The 17,395-nt window shown below is 40.9% G+C and overlaps 1 protein-coding gene across 7 annotated transcripts in view; it reads left to right on the top strand.

The window, feature by feature from the left end:
- CPEB3 (cytoplasmic polyadenylation element binding protein 3) overlaps positions 1 to 15,879 on the top strand; it is a 190,237-nt gene extending 174,358 nt beyond the window's left edge. For all 7 annotated transcript variants that reach the window (XM_049646401.1, XM_049646400.1, XM_049646399.1 and 4 more), the window contains one exon: positions 15,418 to 15,879. In XM_049646401.1, the coding sequence (XP_049502358.1) occupies positions 15,418 to 15,645 (228 nt within the window). In that variant the 3' untranslated portion in view covers positions 15,646 to 15,879. The remainder of the gene's footprint in view (positions 1 to 15,417) is intronic.
- The last annotated feature ends 1,516 nt before the right edge of the window (positions 15,880 to 17,395 follow it).

Raw genomic sequence — 17,395 nt, 5'->3', positions numbered from 1 at the left:
TGGCCTATTCAAATTGTGCGGCTGCCTAATCATACGTCCAAGGCTAATTCTTGACTCTCTATCTTTTTTTTTTTTTTTTTTTTTTTTTTTGGTTTTAAAGCACCTACTTAGTTCCACTAAGAATCTTTAATATAGAGACAGTGAAATAGTTGAAGTTGACACTAAAAAAAAAAAAAATTAGCTGCCAGTCTGCCAACATGTTGGTTGGATATTAGTCAAGACACACATAGAGTCTCTTAAGTCTCTTTTATAGATGTAAACATCTAAATGCATTTTCCATGTAAAGGATTTAAGGTTTTTTTTTTCTTCAGTCCAGAAAGAAGTGGGGTTTTTTTTAACCAGTATCTTTTCTCTGATAATGAAAAGATTTCGAACCTCAAGTTGAGTAGAAGGTTAGGATTAAATTTTGCTTATAATCCACGAACAGTGCTTCTGTGAAAAACTGGAACAGTTTAAAGTATTTAAGTACAATAAGGGCAGAAGAGGGCACCTGTACTCATTCTGTCTGTTTTAATGGTATTTTTAGAAGTCACGCCAGATGAACACTTAAGATATGAAAGCTCTGGTAAATCCAGTTTTCCTTATAACTCAAGGCTAGGTCACTCACATATGAAATGTTTTTGTAGTGTGAAAAAATGAGATCATTAAAAAATAGGTAATCCTTCTGATATGGCCGTTTCTCTATCCTGTCTACTCTGTGTGGTCCTGAGAAAGTTTATAAGGATAAAATCAGTCGAATCTCCTTTAGCCTAACAAAAGCATATTTGATCGATATGAACAATTTCTTTTTAAAAATCTGATGGTCTTGGGGCGCCTGGGTGGCCCAGTCGGTTAAGCATCTGACTCCAGCTCAGGTCATGATCTCGCAGTTTGTGAGTTCAAGCCCCGCATCAGGCTCTGTGCTGATGGCTCAGAGCCTGGAGCCTGCTTTGGATTCTGTGTCTCCCTCTCTTTCTGTCCCTCCCCAACTCGTGCTCTGTCTCTCTTTCTCTCTCTCTCAAAAATAAACAAACATTAAAGAAAATTGTTTTTAAAAATCTGGTGGTTTCTCCCCAACTATTATTTACCACAACTCAGTCATTTGTCTTCTAGAAATTTGTAAGTTAGATGTTTATAACTTGAAATGCATCATGCAGTAGACATAGGTTAAAGTCTGCCAACTCAACCCACAGAGGCCTTCTTACTAATAGAAAGGATACTAGGCTAGAATCAGCCAATCTGGAATTTAGTCCTCACTATACCACTTACTATATAACTTGAAGGAAGGATAAGTGTGTGTGTGTGTGTGTGTGTGTGTGTGTGTGTGTGTGTGTGTGTTTTCATGAAAACAATTTTAAAAACTTAAAGCACCCTGTCAGTATTTAGTGGTACTGAGAACACACTGATATACACGAAACCATGAATAATATGTGAACTCTTCTGGAAGATACTCATTAGACAATCTAACTGAAATTTCACATGATAAAATGGGTTAAATATTTCAGGCAAGACAGGGGTAATCTGTCCCTAAAATAAGTTCCCCTAAACCACCATTCCCTATATTCTCTGTGAAACATGAGTCCCTTTTGATTTTAATATCTATTTTACAAAAAATATATATATATTTTTTCCTGAGTCAAATGTGTTTGGAAATGCTTTCTAGAAGAAAGTTAAATAGGCTGGTATATTCTAGGACTTCTTAGAATCTTGTATATACCACTCGTTGTGAAGATTCCAGGAAACAATACGTAGTTTTTCACAAATTTTTCGATCATGGAACTCTTCTAAAATGTACCATCTCTTGGGAATAACGTTCTAGGGAACCCAGTTGAGAAAACACTGTGTTTTCAGCTTCTTTTCTTCTTTGTCCTCAAATTTAGAAGTTGAATAAGTAGGGATTGTTTTTCTCTTTCTTAATCCCTTTTTCCCAAGTGTGTCCTACCCACCATATATTTTCTTTCTTATTGTGGTGAAAAAGCATGTAAGATCTCCCCTCTTACCAGTTTTTAAGTGCACAATAACAGTATTGTTAACAATAAGCACAAACTGTTGTACAGCAGATCTCTAGAATTTTTTCATCTTGCCTACTGAAAGCTGATACCCTTTGAACAACCCCCTTACTTTCCACTGTTCCCAGCCCCTGGCAACCACCATTCTACTTCCCGCTTTCTAGGAGTTTGACTACTTTAGATCTGTCATATAAATTGACATGTCCAGTATTTTCTTGGTAACCATCTTTGCCATAGGTAGTTTTGCCACAAGCGTTTTCACCATATAACCAATTGGCCTTAAGGCAATTTTTCCCTAAAAGGTGAAAAAATAACTGGTTGGCAGTTTGGGTTGACAGTTTGGTTTATTTCTCTATTGACGCAGTACGCCTATTTTTTTTATTGTATAAATCTTAGCCCTCCGAATGGTCTACACAGTGACACAGTTTTGAACTCAGATTTCCCATTGACCTTTGGAATGTCTGTCAGTAAACATGTGACAGTCTGCCCAGAACTAAGAACGGTGTAGAAGGCTTTCACAAAGCAATACAAAGTTCACTTATAAATACGCATCCCATTTTTTGGAAACTTACAGCCTCTCTTAATGAAGGAAAAAATTTCAGTGAAAAAAAAGTGATGCCAAATGAGATGAATCAATAAGAAAAAAAAAAGTTTAATACTCTGAACAAAAGACTTGAAGTCAAGTGCTTAGGTACAATCCACAAAATAAAATCAGTTATTTATGCAGTATTGCTGTGTATTTACACTATAGGTTTGATTGTATTCAGATATTTTGTATTTCACACTAGTCCTTTTTTTTTTTTTTTTTTTTTTTTTTTTTGAGACAGAGCATGAGCAGGGGAGGGGCAGAAAGAGAGGGAGACACAGAATCCGAAGCAGACTCCAGGCTCTGAGCTGTCAGCACAAAGCCTGACGCGGGGCTTGAACTCATGGACTGTGAGATCATGACCTAAGTCGAAGTTGGACGCTCAACCAACTGAGCCACCCAGGCGCCCCTCACAATAGTCATTCTAATTTTGTTACCATTTTCATGTTTCATGATGTCCTTTTTAGATGGATGCTCTCTTGTTTTTTCACGATTTTATTTTTTACAATAAAATTGCCTTGTAGCCAATTAGTTACACAACAAAAATGTTTTAACAAAAATGCTTGGGGCAAAGATGCTTATGGTGGAACTACGTAGAAACATAAATAGATTCATGCAACTTCTGTGATTGACTTACTTCCCTCAGCATAATGGCCTTAGGGTTCATCCATGTTGTTGCATGTGTCAGGATTTCATTCTTTTTAAAGACGGAATAATATCCCATTGTATGTGTATAGCACAATTTCTTTATCCATGTCTGTGGAAATTTAGGTTGTTGCTTCCACATCTTGGAAAAGAAGAATAAGGCTGCAGTGAACGTGGGCCTGATTTCAGTTCTTTTCAATAAATACACAGAGGTAGGATTGCTGGGCATGTATTTTCCATCTCCAGAGAGTTGGGGTGGGGACAGGGAAGAACAACTGTGTATCTGTGGTGGTAAGTTGGGACACTGACTGGGTGTTTGATGATCGCCTTTTGTAGTTACAGTTCTTCGTCTTTTTGATGACTTGAGACTATCTATTGTATCTCTCTCACGTACCAGTCTCTATATAAGAACGGTAATCAGTAGTTTTGAAATCAATCCACCATTGATAAATAATGTTCCCTTGATGATTTTGTTTTAGTTTAATGCTGAGGACCAGAGACTGACTTTTGGTTAGCTAATTGGAAGCTTTCTGATACTTTTATTTAAGGAACATTGTTTGGGGTTTTTTAAAGTTTATTTATTTTTGAGAGAGAGAGCGAGAGAGAGCGAGAGAGAGAGAGAGCATGAGCTGGGGAGGCACAGAGACAGAGGGAGAAACAGAATCTGGAGCAGGCTCCAGGCTCTGAGCTGTCAGCACAGAGCCCGACGTGGGGCTCAAACTCAGTGACCGTGAGATCATGACCTGAGCCGAGGTCGGACGCTTAACCCACTGAGCCACCCAGGCGCTCCTATTTAAGGAACATTGTGAGAGCTCAGCCATAGTGCATAATATTTGCTTGGAATAGCATCCTTTTAGAATAACTATTTTTGATTTAATGAGATGTTACCCATCGCACCTTTCTTTGCAAGCACTTCAAGTACCTCACGTATTTAATCTTTTTTTCTCTCTTCCCTAGAAACATGTTGGGCCTGAATTTTAGCCACAGACTATCAAAGGATTTATATTTTTAGCCTGCATGAAGATGAATATGACCCAGTAACCATACTAACAGAAATGCTGATGACACCACACTTTGTCCTCAGCCACAGCTGGAATAGATAACGGTGACTCAATAGCTAAAGAAGTACAGGTTCTGATGACCTGTTCCCAGACTATTTATGCTCCAAGCCTTAGTCTGGGACTCCTACAGCCTGGCCTTTACTTCGCTGCTCCTATTGGCCCCTGCTGGAGCTGGCTTGAAAACTTCCCAGCTGTAGCTATAGCTGTGTTTCATTTGACCCTTTGAGAGGAAGCAACGCCCAGAAGTGAGTTCAAATATCGTCTGAACTAATCCTTCCTGGGCTTATTTCGAAGCTCTGGGAATCGCAGAGCCTTTGACTAGAAATAGTTTTTTAATGGAGTTCGGGTCATCCAAAGAAAGATACTCTTCTCTGAACAGCATGGAACCTTTTTGTCTTGTCTCTCCTTCCTAGTCTTGACCCCTGATCTCTCCTGTCCTGATCTCTCTTTTTATATCCTTTCTCTTAGAATTGGGATAATTTTTTTATTTTTATTTTTTAACATTTATTCATTTTTGAGTGACAGAGCAGAGGAGTGTGAGCGGGGGAGGGGCAGAGAGAGAGGGAGACAGAATCCAAAGCAGGCTCCAGGCTCTGAGCTATCAGCACAGAGCCCGACTCGGGGCCCAAACTCACTGACCACAAGATCATGACCTGAACTGAAGTCACACACTCAACCGACTGAGCCACCCCGGCACCCCTGGGATAATTTTTAGTATGAAAACTCTTTAGAGTGATTAAATGTTGTTCTTTCCTGCTCATATTTGAGCATAGAGGCTGTTTAGGAGCATACTCATGGGAAAAAGACCATCGCCATTTTTCTAAGAAGTTATCTCAGTAGGACATTCAAGTTCTTTAACCCCAGAAGTCAGGGAATATCAGTCAACTAGCAGTTTCTTAGGGGAAACTGAGGCCTGCAAGACTGTGAAATAGCCAATTAACAGATGGAGCCAGGGCACTCTGCACTTCCGCATTTGTTCTGGGGTGGTGGTGACACCGTGGCAATTATGCGTTTCGCAGATCTTTAATGATTTTCTTACCCTTTGTTCCCCACATGATACACTCTTCTGCCATCAGAACATGGTTTGGGGCTGATTTATATCCTCACCTCCAGCCCCATTCCCAAACAGCATGGAAGAGAACCAGACTCGGGGGTCAGTCTATGGATTGTGTGGGAGCCTGTCAGGTGGCCCTTCTTTGTTTCATGAAGACGTCACCTTAAGGCCAGACAGAGCCCTCTTAGATCTCTGTGCACTCTGTAAACATGGCAAAGGTGGCAACATAAGCATTCTCGGAACTATGGAAAGAGCACTAGGACTATTTTAAAACCTTTCTTGTCCTCACACTTGAGAATATGAAAAGTAGTAAGTCCCATCCTCTGAAAGGTAAAAAGAAAGTTCAAACCGCTTCACGTATATTTTTGTTTAATCTACCCCAGATTGCTTCTAAAATTAATAACTGTGAATATTTGCTATATCTGGAAGGTTGTGGATGACTTTGTTGCTAAGGAAAAGCCATTTTCACATTGCTGCTTTAATTTCCTAGGCATCTGTCATCTGCTTTCTAAACAGCAGGATTCCAGCTCATAGTCAGTTGGAAAACGAAAAATTTATGTCCAAACAATCTTAGTATTGCCTGCTGGTAGAGGACCTGCTTTAGCAGCTGTAAAGACACTATGTTTAGTGGGAATGTTAATGAGGTTACTATGGTTTTTAGGCATGGATAGATGTACTCTGTGACACATGTCAAGGACATTAGGAGCACATAGTATTTAAAAGTGTTAGCACACCGAATAAAATGGTTTTTCCAGGAAGCATGTTGCTCCAGATGATAAGAAATGGCCTACCTGACTTCTGAGCAAGCCTTTACGTATGTCCCTGTTAAGTTACACCTCTTTCTCCAGTTTGTCCACTGTGACTCCATCATCTAAAATCTTGCTTCTACTCGACTTCCAGCCCTCTGTAAGCGTGTCTCACCCGCCTTGGGGTGGCTGCGTGTCTGACAGACTTAATTTGATAGTCCCTGTCACCACTGGACAGACTATGGCAGGGGCCGTTCTTTAGCTGTTCTTAATAGGACATTTAGCACATCATTCAAACCAAGCTTAACCTTGACTTCTGTCCCCCTTCTCATTACTACAACATTTCGGGGCCAAAGAGAGGGAATTTTGGATCTGTAAATCATTTCTTTTCTCCCTAGGTATCTCCTCTCTGCCACCAAGAGCTATTTCGTCATTGCTTTATTTATATTGGGAGGTCATTTTGTTGACTGATATCAAAAAAGCTGCAGGCAGAAATATTTTCTCTAGCTTGTTAGATACAAAACAATGTCAACATTGAGAACAGTGTGTTCAAGTATGGCTTTCTCTTTGCCTATATCATTCTAAATATATTATTTCCCTTATCCATCTTATAGCCACTTGTCCAGGTTCCACATCAGTCCTTCTTATCCTTATTGGTTATCACAGTTTATGAATAAGTGCACATATTCATCAGAATCCGTGGGCATGGTCATCTCCATTAGATGCATGGAATTCAGGTATCTCCTTGTAGGAAGTTTTCATCTCCTATACCTGTAAATCCTTTTGAAGCAGAGGGTCTATTTCATGATATGACTGGTTCTGCATAGAACTGTAGTATTTGGACTTTAATAATGGAGTGTAGATCAGTAATATCCCAGTAGATTAGTGTCTCCACGTGTTACAGCTTATTGATACTCCAGATGATTTAGGCGATTAATAGAGAAACACATTTTCAATTTAGTAGCTACATATCTGTTATTGGGAAGAATAGGATTAATGTGGATAGTCAAGTAAAACATCGTGTAATAGTAAATAGCATTCAGGTAAGGCGAAAATTACAAATGGTTTGGGAGTGCCTTTAAGAAACTCTCAGATCATAAATTATATTAGGGAAGAACTACATCTTATTCTCCATTGTATTTCAGTTTTTAATATGATGGCTTACAAAAACCAGGCATTCCGTATGAGTGAATCCACTTGAGACAAAAATCACTCTTTGGCGTAGGAATACCTACCAATGTCCTTCACACATCTACTTCTCTCTGTTGATTTAAATTGTCAGAGATACTGCTTGACTTTTGCCCTTTAAGATGGTGCGGTAGCCAACATGAACATCTGTGTTTGTGAATCGTTTTGAGTCATTATGTATGTCTTATCTTCTGGGCAAGCCTCTACTCTTTGGATCAACACCTTCATGCAGGTGCTAAAAGTGGCTTTACGGTGAGATCATGACGTGAGCTGAAGTCAGATGCTTAACTGATGGAGCCACTGAGGTGCCCTGTGTTGGGCTCTGCGCTGACTGACATTTCAGAGCCCAGAGCCTGCTTTGGATTCTGTCTCCCATCTCCCTCTGCCCCTCCCCCTGCCTCAAATATAAATAAACATTAAAAAAACATTTAAATAAATAAACATTTAAAAATTTTAAAGCTTTGATTTAAGAAAAAATGGAAGTTGCAAATTTATAAAGGGTCATCGAAAGCATTATTAGAAGTGATTGCAGACTGACAAGTTTAAAATTTTTTTTTTTAATCTTCACTTTTGAGAGACAGAGACAGAGCATGAGCGGGGGAGGGGCAGAGAGAGAGGGGAGACACAGAATCCGAAGCAGGCTCCAGGCTCCGAGCTGTCAGCACAGAGCCCGACACGGGGCTCGAACCCACGAACCATGAAATCATGACCTGAGCCGAAGTCGGACGCTCAACCGACTGAGCCATCCAGGCGCCCCCAGACTGACAAGTTTTAAAGGGGAAGACAGAAAAAAGTGAAAACTGCCCCCTGCGTTGATTTACCTGGCACTGCTCTAAAAGACATTCATAATGCCCCATGCTTCAGATGGGGCAGAATAAATAGTACATTTTAGGAAGACTTCCATGAAAAAAAACCCTCAAAATTCAAGATTTGAGCACTGAAAAGGAAAAATGCTCTCTGGAAAAGTTACTTATGAGGAATCCATTATTCTCTAAGAAAGCTGATTAAATAAGGCATACTGTGTACCTCTGGCCAGGAGCCATGACTGTGGAGTTTCAGGACTTATCTGCCTAGGTATTGTGTTGACTACATCCATCAGAACTCCTTAGTTGTTAAGGAACATTGTTGCCGAGCTCAGCTGGATGCCTGAATAGACAGAAGGTGCAGTTTTATTCATATTACATTTTCAGATATCAGCACAAACCTATTACTTGACCTTACATTTGTTTGTTCAGTGTTTTACACTTGCAGTGAGTGTTTGTATCCATCATTCCACTTGATCTTAACATCCCTATATTGTGGAAATCCTTTTAAATCAACAGGTCGAGCATTAATTCAGTCTTGTTCATGGCTGCATGATATTTTATGGGTTAGATGTACCACATTTTATTCATTCTTCTATAGGTGGACACTTACTTTTTTTTCTACTTTTTTTTTTTTTTTTTTTTTACCATCATGGACAGTTCTGCAATAAATATTCTTTATATGTATCCTCTCATCTGGGGTTATATTTCCAAGCATTGGGATAATAGCATTAACAACAACCAGCAATGGAATTATTGGCCAAAGAGTGTATATAGTTTTAATTTTAACGATTTGCTAGTTTGCTTTTTAAAAACATTGTACCGCGGCACCTGGTTGGCTCAGTTAGTTAGGCATCGGACTCTTGATCTCAGGATCATGAGGTTGAGCCCCACATTGCGTGGAGCCTGTTTGAGATTCTCTCTCTCTCTTGCTTTCTCTCTCTCTCTCTTTCTCTCTCTCTCTCTAAAATTAAAATTAAATTAAACTAAATTAAAATGTACCAATTCAGGGACACCTGGCTGGCTCAGTCACTGGAGTGTGCAACTCTTGATCTCAGGGTTTTGAGTTCGAGCCCCACATTGGAAGTACAGATTACTTAAAAATAAAATGTTAAAAAAAATTTTTTTAATAAAAAAAAAAATGGGCACCTGGGTGGCTCAGTTGGTTGAGAGTCTGACTTCAGCTCAGGTCATGATCTCACAGTTTGTGAGTTCAGGCCCCAGGCCGGACTCTGCTGACAGCTCAGAGCCTGGAGCCTGCTTCAGATTCTGTGTCTCCCTCTCCCACTGCCCCTCCCCTCCTCACGCTGTCTCTCTCTCAAAAATAAATAAACATTAAAAAAAAATTTTTTAAGAGAGCACCTGGGTGGCTCATTTGGTTAAGCGCCCAACTCTTGACTTCATCTCACACCATGATTTCACTGTTGTGACATTGAGCCCCACGTCAGGCTCCAAGGTGTGGAGTCTGCTTGGGATTCTCTTCCTCCCTCTCTCTCTGCCCCTTGCACATTCCCTCTCTCTCCCTCTCTCTCTCAATATAAATAAACATTTTTTTTAAATGTTGTGCCAATTCACATTTCTATCCACAAGTGATAAGTAGTAATCACCTCCTTTAGGTGTTTGCTGATCTGATGAGAATAAAGCCATAATTAATTTTCTTTTTCCTGACTAATGTGAACATTTTTTAATGTGGATTGCTGCAAATTCTTATGTGAATTACTGTCTACCCATTTTCCACTGTGTTGTAGGTCTTTTTCTTACCAGTTTTTAAGAGTTCTTTGTATGGTATGAATTACAGTCTGCAGTTTTTTTCCAAATCCATCATTTGCCTATTGACTTTTCTTTACGGTATCGTTTGCCATTTAAACATGTTTTATTTTTACATAAAAATAAAGCTTGAAACTTCTAGGTTTCTAGTTCTTATCTACAGGGTCTGACTTAGGTATAATTTGTACATATAGACCTAGTTAGCTTGGGTGTTTTTTAAGACTGTTTTCTTTTTTTTACATTTTATGTAGGTCTTATGTCTTTATGGTTTGGTTCATTCTGAGTAATTGATCACTTTTGTTACACTTGTGAATATTTTCTCCATTTTTATTGCTAGAATGCATTAGGCTACTAATTTTCTTATAAGTCTTCTTGACACAGAAACAATACCTTGACTAGATTCAGAATTTGCAGAACATGTCTTTTTCTCTCAGACTAATAAATAGTAATCCTTGGTGTTCTGACTTCCAGTGTTACCAGTGAGAAGTCTGATGCCAGCCTGTTTTCTTTCCATCCTTGGTAGCAGAAATAACTAGCTCTTTTCACTTCAAAGCATGTTAACGTTTTTCTCTTTAACTTTGTTATTTTTTTTTAATTTTATTTTGTTTATTTATTTATTTTGAGAGAGAAAGAGCACAAGTAGGGCAGGGGCAGAGAGATAGGGAGAGAGAGAGAATGAATGAATGAATCCATCCATCCCTCCATCCCTCCATCCATCCATCCCTCCATCCCTCCATCCCTCCCTCCCTCCCTCCCTCCCTCCCTCCCTCCCTCCCTCCTAAGCAGGCTCCTCACCACCAGTGCAGAGCCTGATGTGGGGCTTGAACTCCACAGGAACTGCAAGATCATGACCTGAGCCGAAGTTGGACGCTTAACTGACTGAGCCACCCAGGCGCCCCCTCTCTTTACCTTTAGAATTCTAAAATTTTAGCTACAAATTTTAGCAGGATCTGCCTGGTGGTATATATTTTTTTCTCATCAGTCCAGACGAAACCTGTGGTATTTTTGATATGCAGTTTCAGGGCTCTTGTCAGCTTATTACTTTTCCCTTTATTATTCCTTCTTCTGGAACTTTTGTTATTCGACTGTTAGGTTCTCCTGAATCTATTCTAAAATTTCTCATCTTTGCTTTTACTATTTGAAATCATTTTTTTCTCAGAGCTTTGAAATATGCCTACCACTTGACCTTCTAGGCCACTAAACTGGACCTCAGCAGTGATTATCCTGTCTTCAGTTCAGCTGATAACTTAGTCAAAAAATTATGGTTTATTTTTTTTTAATATGAAATTTATTGTCAAATTGGTTGGAGAGTGTTATGCTAAGTGAAATAAGTCATACAGAGAAAGACAGATACCATATGTTTTCACTCCTATGTGGATCCTGAAAAAATTATGGGTTAGATGTTTTAACTTCTTCATCGTAAAAAAGTTTGAATACGTACAAAAGTACAGAGAATGTTTTAATGAACCCCATCATCCAGTTACAGTTGTCAACATGCAGTGTTCCTATCCTCCAGTTTCAAAAGTCGTTAACTTTTGGCCAATCTTGTTTCATCTACATCTCTACCCACTTTCTCATCCTCACCCCAGGTTATTTTGAAGTAGATCCCAGGTCATATAATTTCATCCTGAAATAATTCAGTTAAATAATTCAGTATGTATCTTTAGAAAAGGAGTTCTTTAAAACACAAAATTGGGAGTACAAGGTTTCCTTTTGGGGTGATGACAATGTTTTGGAACTAGATGGAGGCAGTAGTTACCTAACACTGTGACTATATTAAATGCCCATGGATTGTTCACTTGAAAATGGTTAATTTTTGATGACTTTAACCTCAGTTTAAGAAAATTAAGCTCTAAAAAAAAAACAGAGGAGGGGAAAACCCATATAACTACAATACCATTTTACACCTAGGGTGTCTCCTTTATGCTAGATTTTAATCTCCGTGTGTGCTCTTTTTATATTTGTATGTATTATAAATGGCTTTCGTCTTTCTCCTCCAGCAGCTCTCTTCTGCTGAGTGTGAATGCTATTTGTTGAGACCAGTTCTCTCCCTGACTGAGGCTTCTTGGGGATCACATCTGGTTGCTGGAACACGCTGAGTATAGGTATCTCTAGGGTGGTAGAAGCAAAGTGGTCCCAAGCTCATGGACTGAAAGTGGAAAAGCAGGGTGCTACCAGTTCCACGAATGCCCTGCCTTCACCAGTAGGCCTCGAGCTTCAGGGCAGAGGGGATTTATTCCACCGGTTTGACTCCTTCTTGGCATTCAGATGTAGGGAGATCAGTCCAGATTAGATATACTCTTACAAGCTAATAGCTCCATTCCCCCAGAGGTCCACAATCTTTGTAGACCACCTTCTTCCTTCCACCTCCTTCCACCTCCTTCTAGGATAGTGGGCCTGCCAGTATCTTGTCTTGCTCCAGGACTCTGTCCTCAAGTTGTTTGAAGCTCAGGAGAGATGCTGACCAAGGCAGGACTATAGATAGGAAATGCCAGAGGAGCAATATGGAGTGTTAAATTCAAAGGAGGAAGGAGCTGGGGCACCTGGGTGGCTCAGCTGGCTAAACGTCTGACTTTGGCTCATGTTGTGATCTCCTGGTTTGTGAGTTTGAGCCCCATGTTGGGCTCTGTGCTGACAGCTCAGAGCCTGGAGCCTGCTTCAGATTCTGTGTCCACTCTCTGCCCCTCCTCCCTGCCCCTCCTCCATGCTCTTTCTCTCCCTCTCTCAAAAATATTTTAAAAATTTTTTTAAAGGAAGAAGGAGTAGCTCCCTGTGGGACTGAAATAGTTAAGGAAGGCTGGGCTTGTAATTGATTTTTGACAAGGTTGCCAGTACCATTCACGGGTAAAGAAAAGTCTCTTCAACAAATGGTGCTGGGGCAACTAGATGTCCACATGCAAAAGAATGAAGTTGGACCCTGGCCTCACACTAAATACAGAATTTACTAAAAATCACCCTAAATACAGAAGCTGAAACCATAAAAAGGTAAATTGAACTTCATCAAAATTAAAAACTTTTGTGCATCAAAGGGCCTTGTCAAGAAAGAAAAACAGCTTACAAAATAGAAAATATTTGCAAATCATATATCTGATAAAAGTCTCGTATCTAGTATATATAAAGAACTCTTATAACTCAACAACAAAAAGAGTACAATTTAAAAATAGGCAGAGGATTGTTCACTTCAAGAAAGACAGTAGCCTTTTATAATACATACAAATATGAAAAGAGCAATTAAGGAGATTCAAGTCTAGCACAAAGAGACTTTTTTGATAACATTTTTTAATAAAAAAATTTTTTTAAGTTTATTTATTTAAAGAGACAGAGCCAGGGACGGGCAGAGAGAGGGAGAGACAGCATCCCAAGCAGGCTCCACGCTGCCAGCGTCCAGCCCAGGGCGGGGCTCCAACTCACAAACCACGAGACTGTGACCTGAGCCAAAACCCAGAGTCAGATGCTTAACCAACTGAGACACCCAGGCGCCCTGCAGTGGAGAATTCGAATGGCTTGGGACCAGGAGAGGAACATTGTGGAAGTAGATTCATTGAAATATCAGCAGGCTCATAGTAGAATTGAGCCAGGACAGGCCTGGAGCTCTGTGGCCAGTGTAGAGGCTGTCAGCATGAGGTGGGACGGCCAGGAATAGTGTGGAGGCAGCAGGACTGAGACTCAGGTGTCATGCTTGGGGTATGCCACACCTGTTCTGTGTGCTTTGTGTTATTTAACTCATTTACTCTTCATAGGAACCCTATCAAGTGTGCATTCTTCTCCCCCAGTGTATAGATGAGGAAACGGGCTCAGAGTGGCCTCATGTAAGAGAAACTTGCACAGCTACTACTATGGCCTAGATCCAAACCCAGGCAGGTGAACCCAGAGCTACCACAGTTTTAATTATGATGCAGAGATCAAGGCAAGAGATTTTTCAGAAGCCCCTTCACTAACTTGTCAGGTTGAGGAGGAGGAAACTGGAGGGAAGGAACTAGAGTCAGAGTGAGGACATTTCCCCCTGAGTAACCGGGAGCCGATACAGGTCTTCTCAGGTGGATCTTCCAAGAAGGAGTGGCTGGCTGGCTGGCCGACCGGCCTGTGCACTGGAGCCCAAGGCTAGAGGAGGCCAGCAGACGACTCTCCAAAGGGGAGGAGAGCCAGGAAAAGTAGAGTGTCCGATTCTAGGTCAGCCCTCTTTGCCGCCTGCCCCACGCTGTCCACCCTGCTGCCCCTCTCCCTCACCTGCCTTGTGTCCTGCTAGAAACTCCTGGCTATACCCAGAAGCATCTTGAATCGCCAGGCAGTTAGCCCCGTCACGAAGCCATAGGTCCTTGTCTCTGTAGCCACAGCCGTGGCTCTTCCCCACAGTGGCCCGGAGGGCTATGTGGGAAGGGGCTGATCACGGACTTGCCACCTTCATGCTGATTTCTAACATTTGAGATAAAAACCTGAATGATGTCCCTTGTCTGAAATCCTAGGAAGGGGACCTGGGGAAAACTCCAGTAACTCTGTTCTCCCTTGCTTCTGGCTTCCACATACCCAGCATTGCTTCGTTTAAATTATAAAACACGCCCTAAAGGGCTGTGACGAAAAGTTCTTCTCTATTGAAGCTTCCAGTTTTGGGGGGAAATTAAGGCAATAAAGTCCAAAAAAGTGTAAAGTCTAATTATTGTAGCTAAGATTTCACTGGCCCCCTCCACTTTCCCCTCCAGTTTGCTGTATACGGTATTGGGATGTTAGACTTTGGGAAGCCTTGTCAGTAAAACACTGAGGCCCAGAGCCTGACTGTAGTATCACAGCTCAGCCTGCCCTGGGAGCCAGTGTGACTCTTCCCCCCCAGCCTGGCTGCCACCAAACCAGTCCCCAACCCTGTGCCCTGCCTTCGAGGATGTATGCGCTTTGTCCCAGCTGCTGCCTCTCCCTGACCTGCTCTCTCTCATCCCACGGGGCCAGGTGCTGCCTGGCCTTCAGGATTCAGCTCGTGTGCTTTTACATACACTACCTCTCTTATTTTTTAAAATTTATTTTTATTCTTTTTTAAATGTTTATTTTTGAGAGAGACAGAGTGCGAGCAGGCAAGGGGCAGAGAGAGAGGGAGACAGAATCTGAAGCAGGCTCCAGGCTCCGAGCTGTCAGCACAGAGCCCAACGCAGGGCTCAAACCCACGAGCTGTGAGATCATGAGCTGAGCTGAAGTCGGACACTTAACCGACTGAGCCACCCGGGCACCCCTATATACTACCTCTCTTAATCCTCACCAGTACCCTGAGAAGCAGACGCTGTACCCGTTTTGCAGACACACAAATGTGTGTGTGTGTGTGTGTGTGTGTGTGTGTGTGTGTGTCTGGGTATAAAGTGTGCCCACTTCACAGATACACGGATAGAGCACACAAAAGCACAGAGACAGGTTAAGAATTCGCCTGTGATCACACAAGCTGTAAATCGAGCTACTGAGTTCAGAGTACTGATTTGCACTCTGGTTCACCCCTTTGTCTGACTGACACACGTCATTAAGCTGTATCGTAAAGTCTCAAAGAAAGAAACATGAGGAAGCTTTGCTAAACAGTTTTTCCTGTCTTTCCTCTTTGGGTCCAGGTGGAAGTGAAGCCATACGTGCTGGATGATCAGATGTGTGATGAGTGCCAGGGCACGCGCTGTGGTGGGAAGTTTGCCCCGTTCTTCTGTGCCAACGTCACCTGTCTGCAGTATTACTGCGAATACTGCTGGGCGAGCATACACTCCCGCGCCGGGCGGGAGTTCCACAAACCACTGGTGAAGGAGGGAGGCGACCGCCCTCGGCACGTCCCGTTCCGCTGGAGCTGAGCCCAGGGCAGACCCAGCCACAAGTACTGGAGTAGATAACAAGGAGGGAAAAGAGAGGGCACTGCCTCAGGGCTTACAGTGTTCTGGAAATCTGTGCATTCGTTCTCGATTTTTAAAGAAGAAATGGGTCTTTTTATTATTACTATTATTTACAGTCATATTACTGAACTCAGTGTCCAGTATAATGCAGAATTGCAGAGTGTATAACGGTACTGATTTGCACTTTGATTCACACCTTTGTCTGCTTGGTACCTTAATTTCTCACCCCTGATTTGTCACTCGTAGACTGCCATTCTCATCAGCGGCCATCAGGTTGATGTCTGTGATTTTTTTTTTTTTTTTTTTTTTTTGCTGTTGTACGTTGTTGTTGTTGTTGTTGTGTTGTTGTTGTTGTTGTTGTTGTTCCAATTGTTTTTGAACTGGAGCATGCACTTATTTTCAGAAACTTAGAGAGTCGCCCCTAGGAGAAGACTTACCAAAGGCAATACTCGTGAGTAGGTGGCAGATGTAGCAAAAACTTCACAACAATTCAGCAATCATTAGTTGGGGTCATTTAGAGTAAGGGTAACCCTTCATGAAAATAGGCCTTTAGTTTTCTATTTTGACATGTAAGGATACCTCATAAGCTGAATCTTTATTTTTCCTTCATGTTTGATTTTGTTTTGCTGAGGATTTTGGTTAGATCTTTTAGTGTTATGTAAATTTATGCTGCAATAGCTTTTGCTGCTATTAAGGTGGTATTATTAATACCATAATACTCTCTTCAGGCTAAGGTATCAATTAAAAAAAAACCCAACAACACACTTCTGTGATTTAGGGATAGAATCAGCTGCCGAAAGGAGATCAGAATAGACTACAGAAAGCTTCAACGGAAGGTCACTATTTCTGACTGCATGTTTACTTAATCAGGTTGCTGCATGCAATAAATTTTATATCCAATGTCTAGTATAAAACCTTCCCACAATGCACAAATTAAGAATCTATATAAGCTATAAAATACTGATTTTTTTAAAAGTTTTTTTTCACTCAAAGAATTGGTAATTGACTGGAGGAAGGCATGCCTCAATAAATGGAATGCTTCTGAACTAGGAAGAGCCCATAACAGAATGACCTATATTACAACCAATATAAAACCTAGGTGTAGGATATCTTAAAGCAAATTTGTGGACGGTAGATGAAGTACTTTGCGGTGCTCTGTTATATATTGTGCAATTTATTTTATATAGTAAAGTGATTATGTCTAACTGTGATCAAACTTAACTGTTTAAAGCCTCTGTGTCAGACATTAACGAACTTGACAGTTCATAACTGGTATATTATTAACTAACACATGAGCTCTTAGTTACAACCTCCTAGTGCTTGCACCATTTTACATAGCTTCAGACCTTGTCCAGAAAACCAAAGAGCTCATCTTAGCTTACAAACACTAGGAATATATACAGTATATAGAGATAAGTTGTCAGATTGACGAGCTAGGCACATTTTAAGAAAGTTGCGTGATGGCGATGCTAAAGAAATGTCTATCCACAATAAGACGGCCTGGGCAGGGCTGGTTGTCTGGGTGAGAAAGTAACTACTTAATTCCCTGGATTTATCCTGTAAAGCTTGAATAGAACTAAGGCCTGCTAGTACTACCGTGGACATTTTTTTAGCCTTCACTCTTGGGCTGCAGATAGTAATATATAAACACACACAATGATTGTGAGACTATGTAAAATCTTTTTTCTTTTTTCTTTTTTCTTTTTTTTTT

Source organism: Panthera uncia, chromosome D2 (assembly GCF_023721935.1).
Source record: "Panthera uncia isolate 11264 chromosome D2, Puncia_PCG_1.0, whole genome shotgun sequence".
Taxonomy (NCBI): Eukaryota; Metazoa; Chordata; class Mammalia; order Carnivora; family Felidae; genus Panthera; species Panthera uncia.
This window is presented reverse-complemented; position numbering and strand designations above follow the sequence as displayed.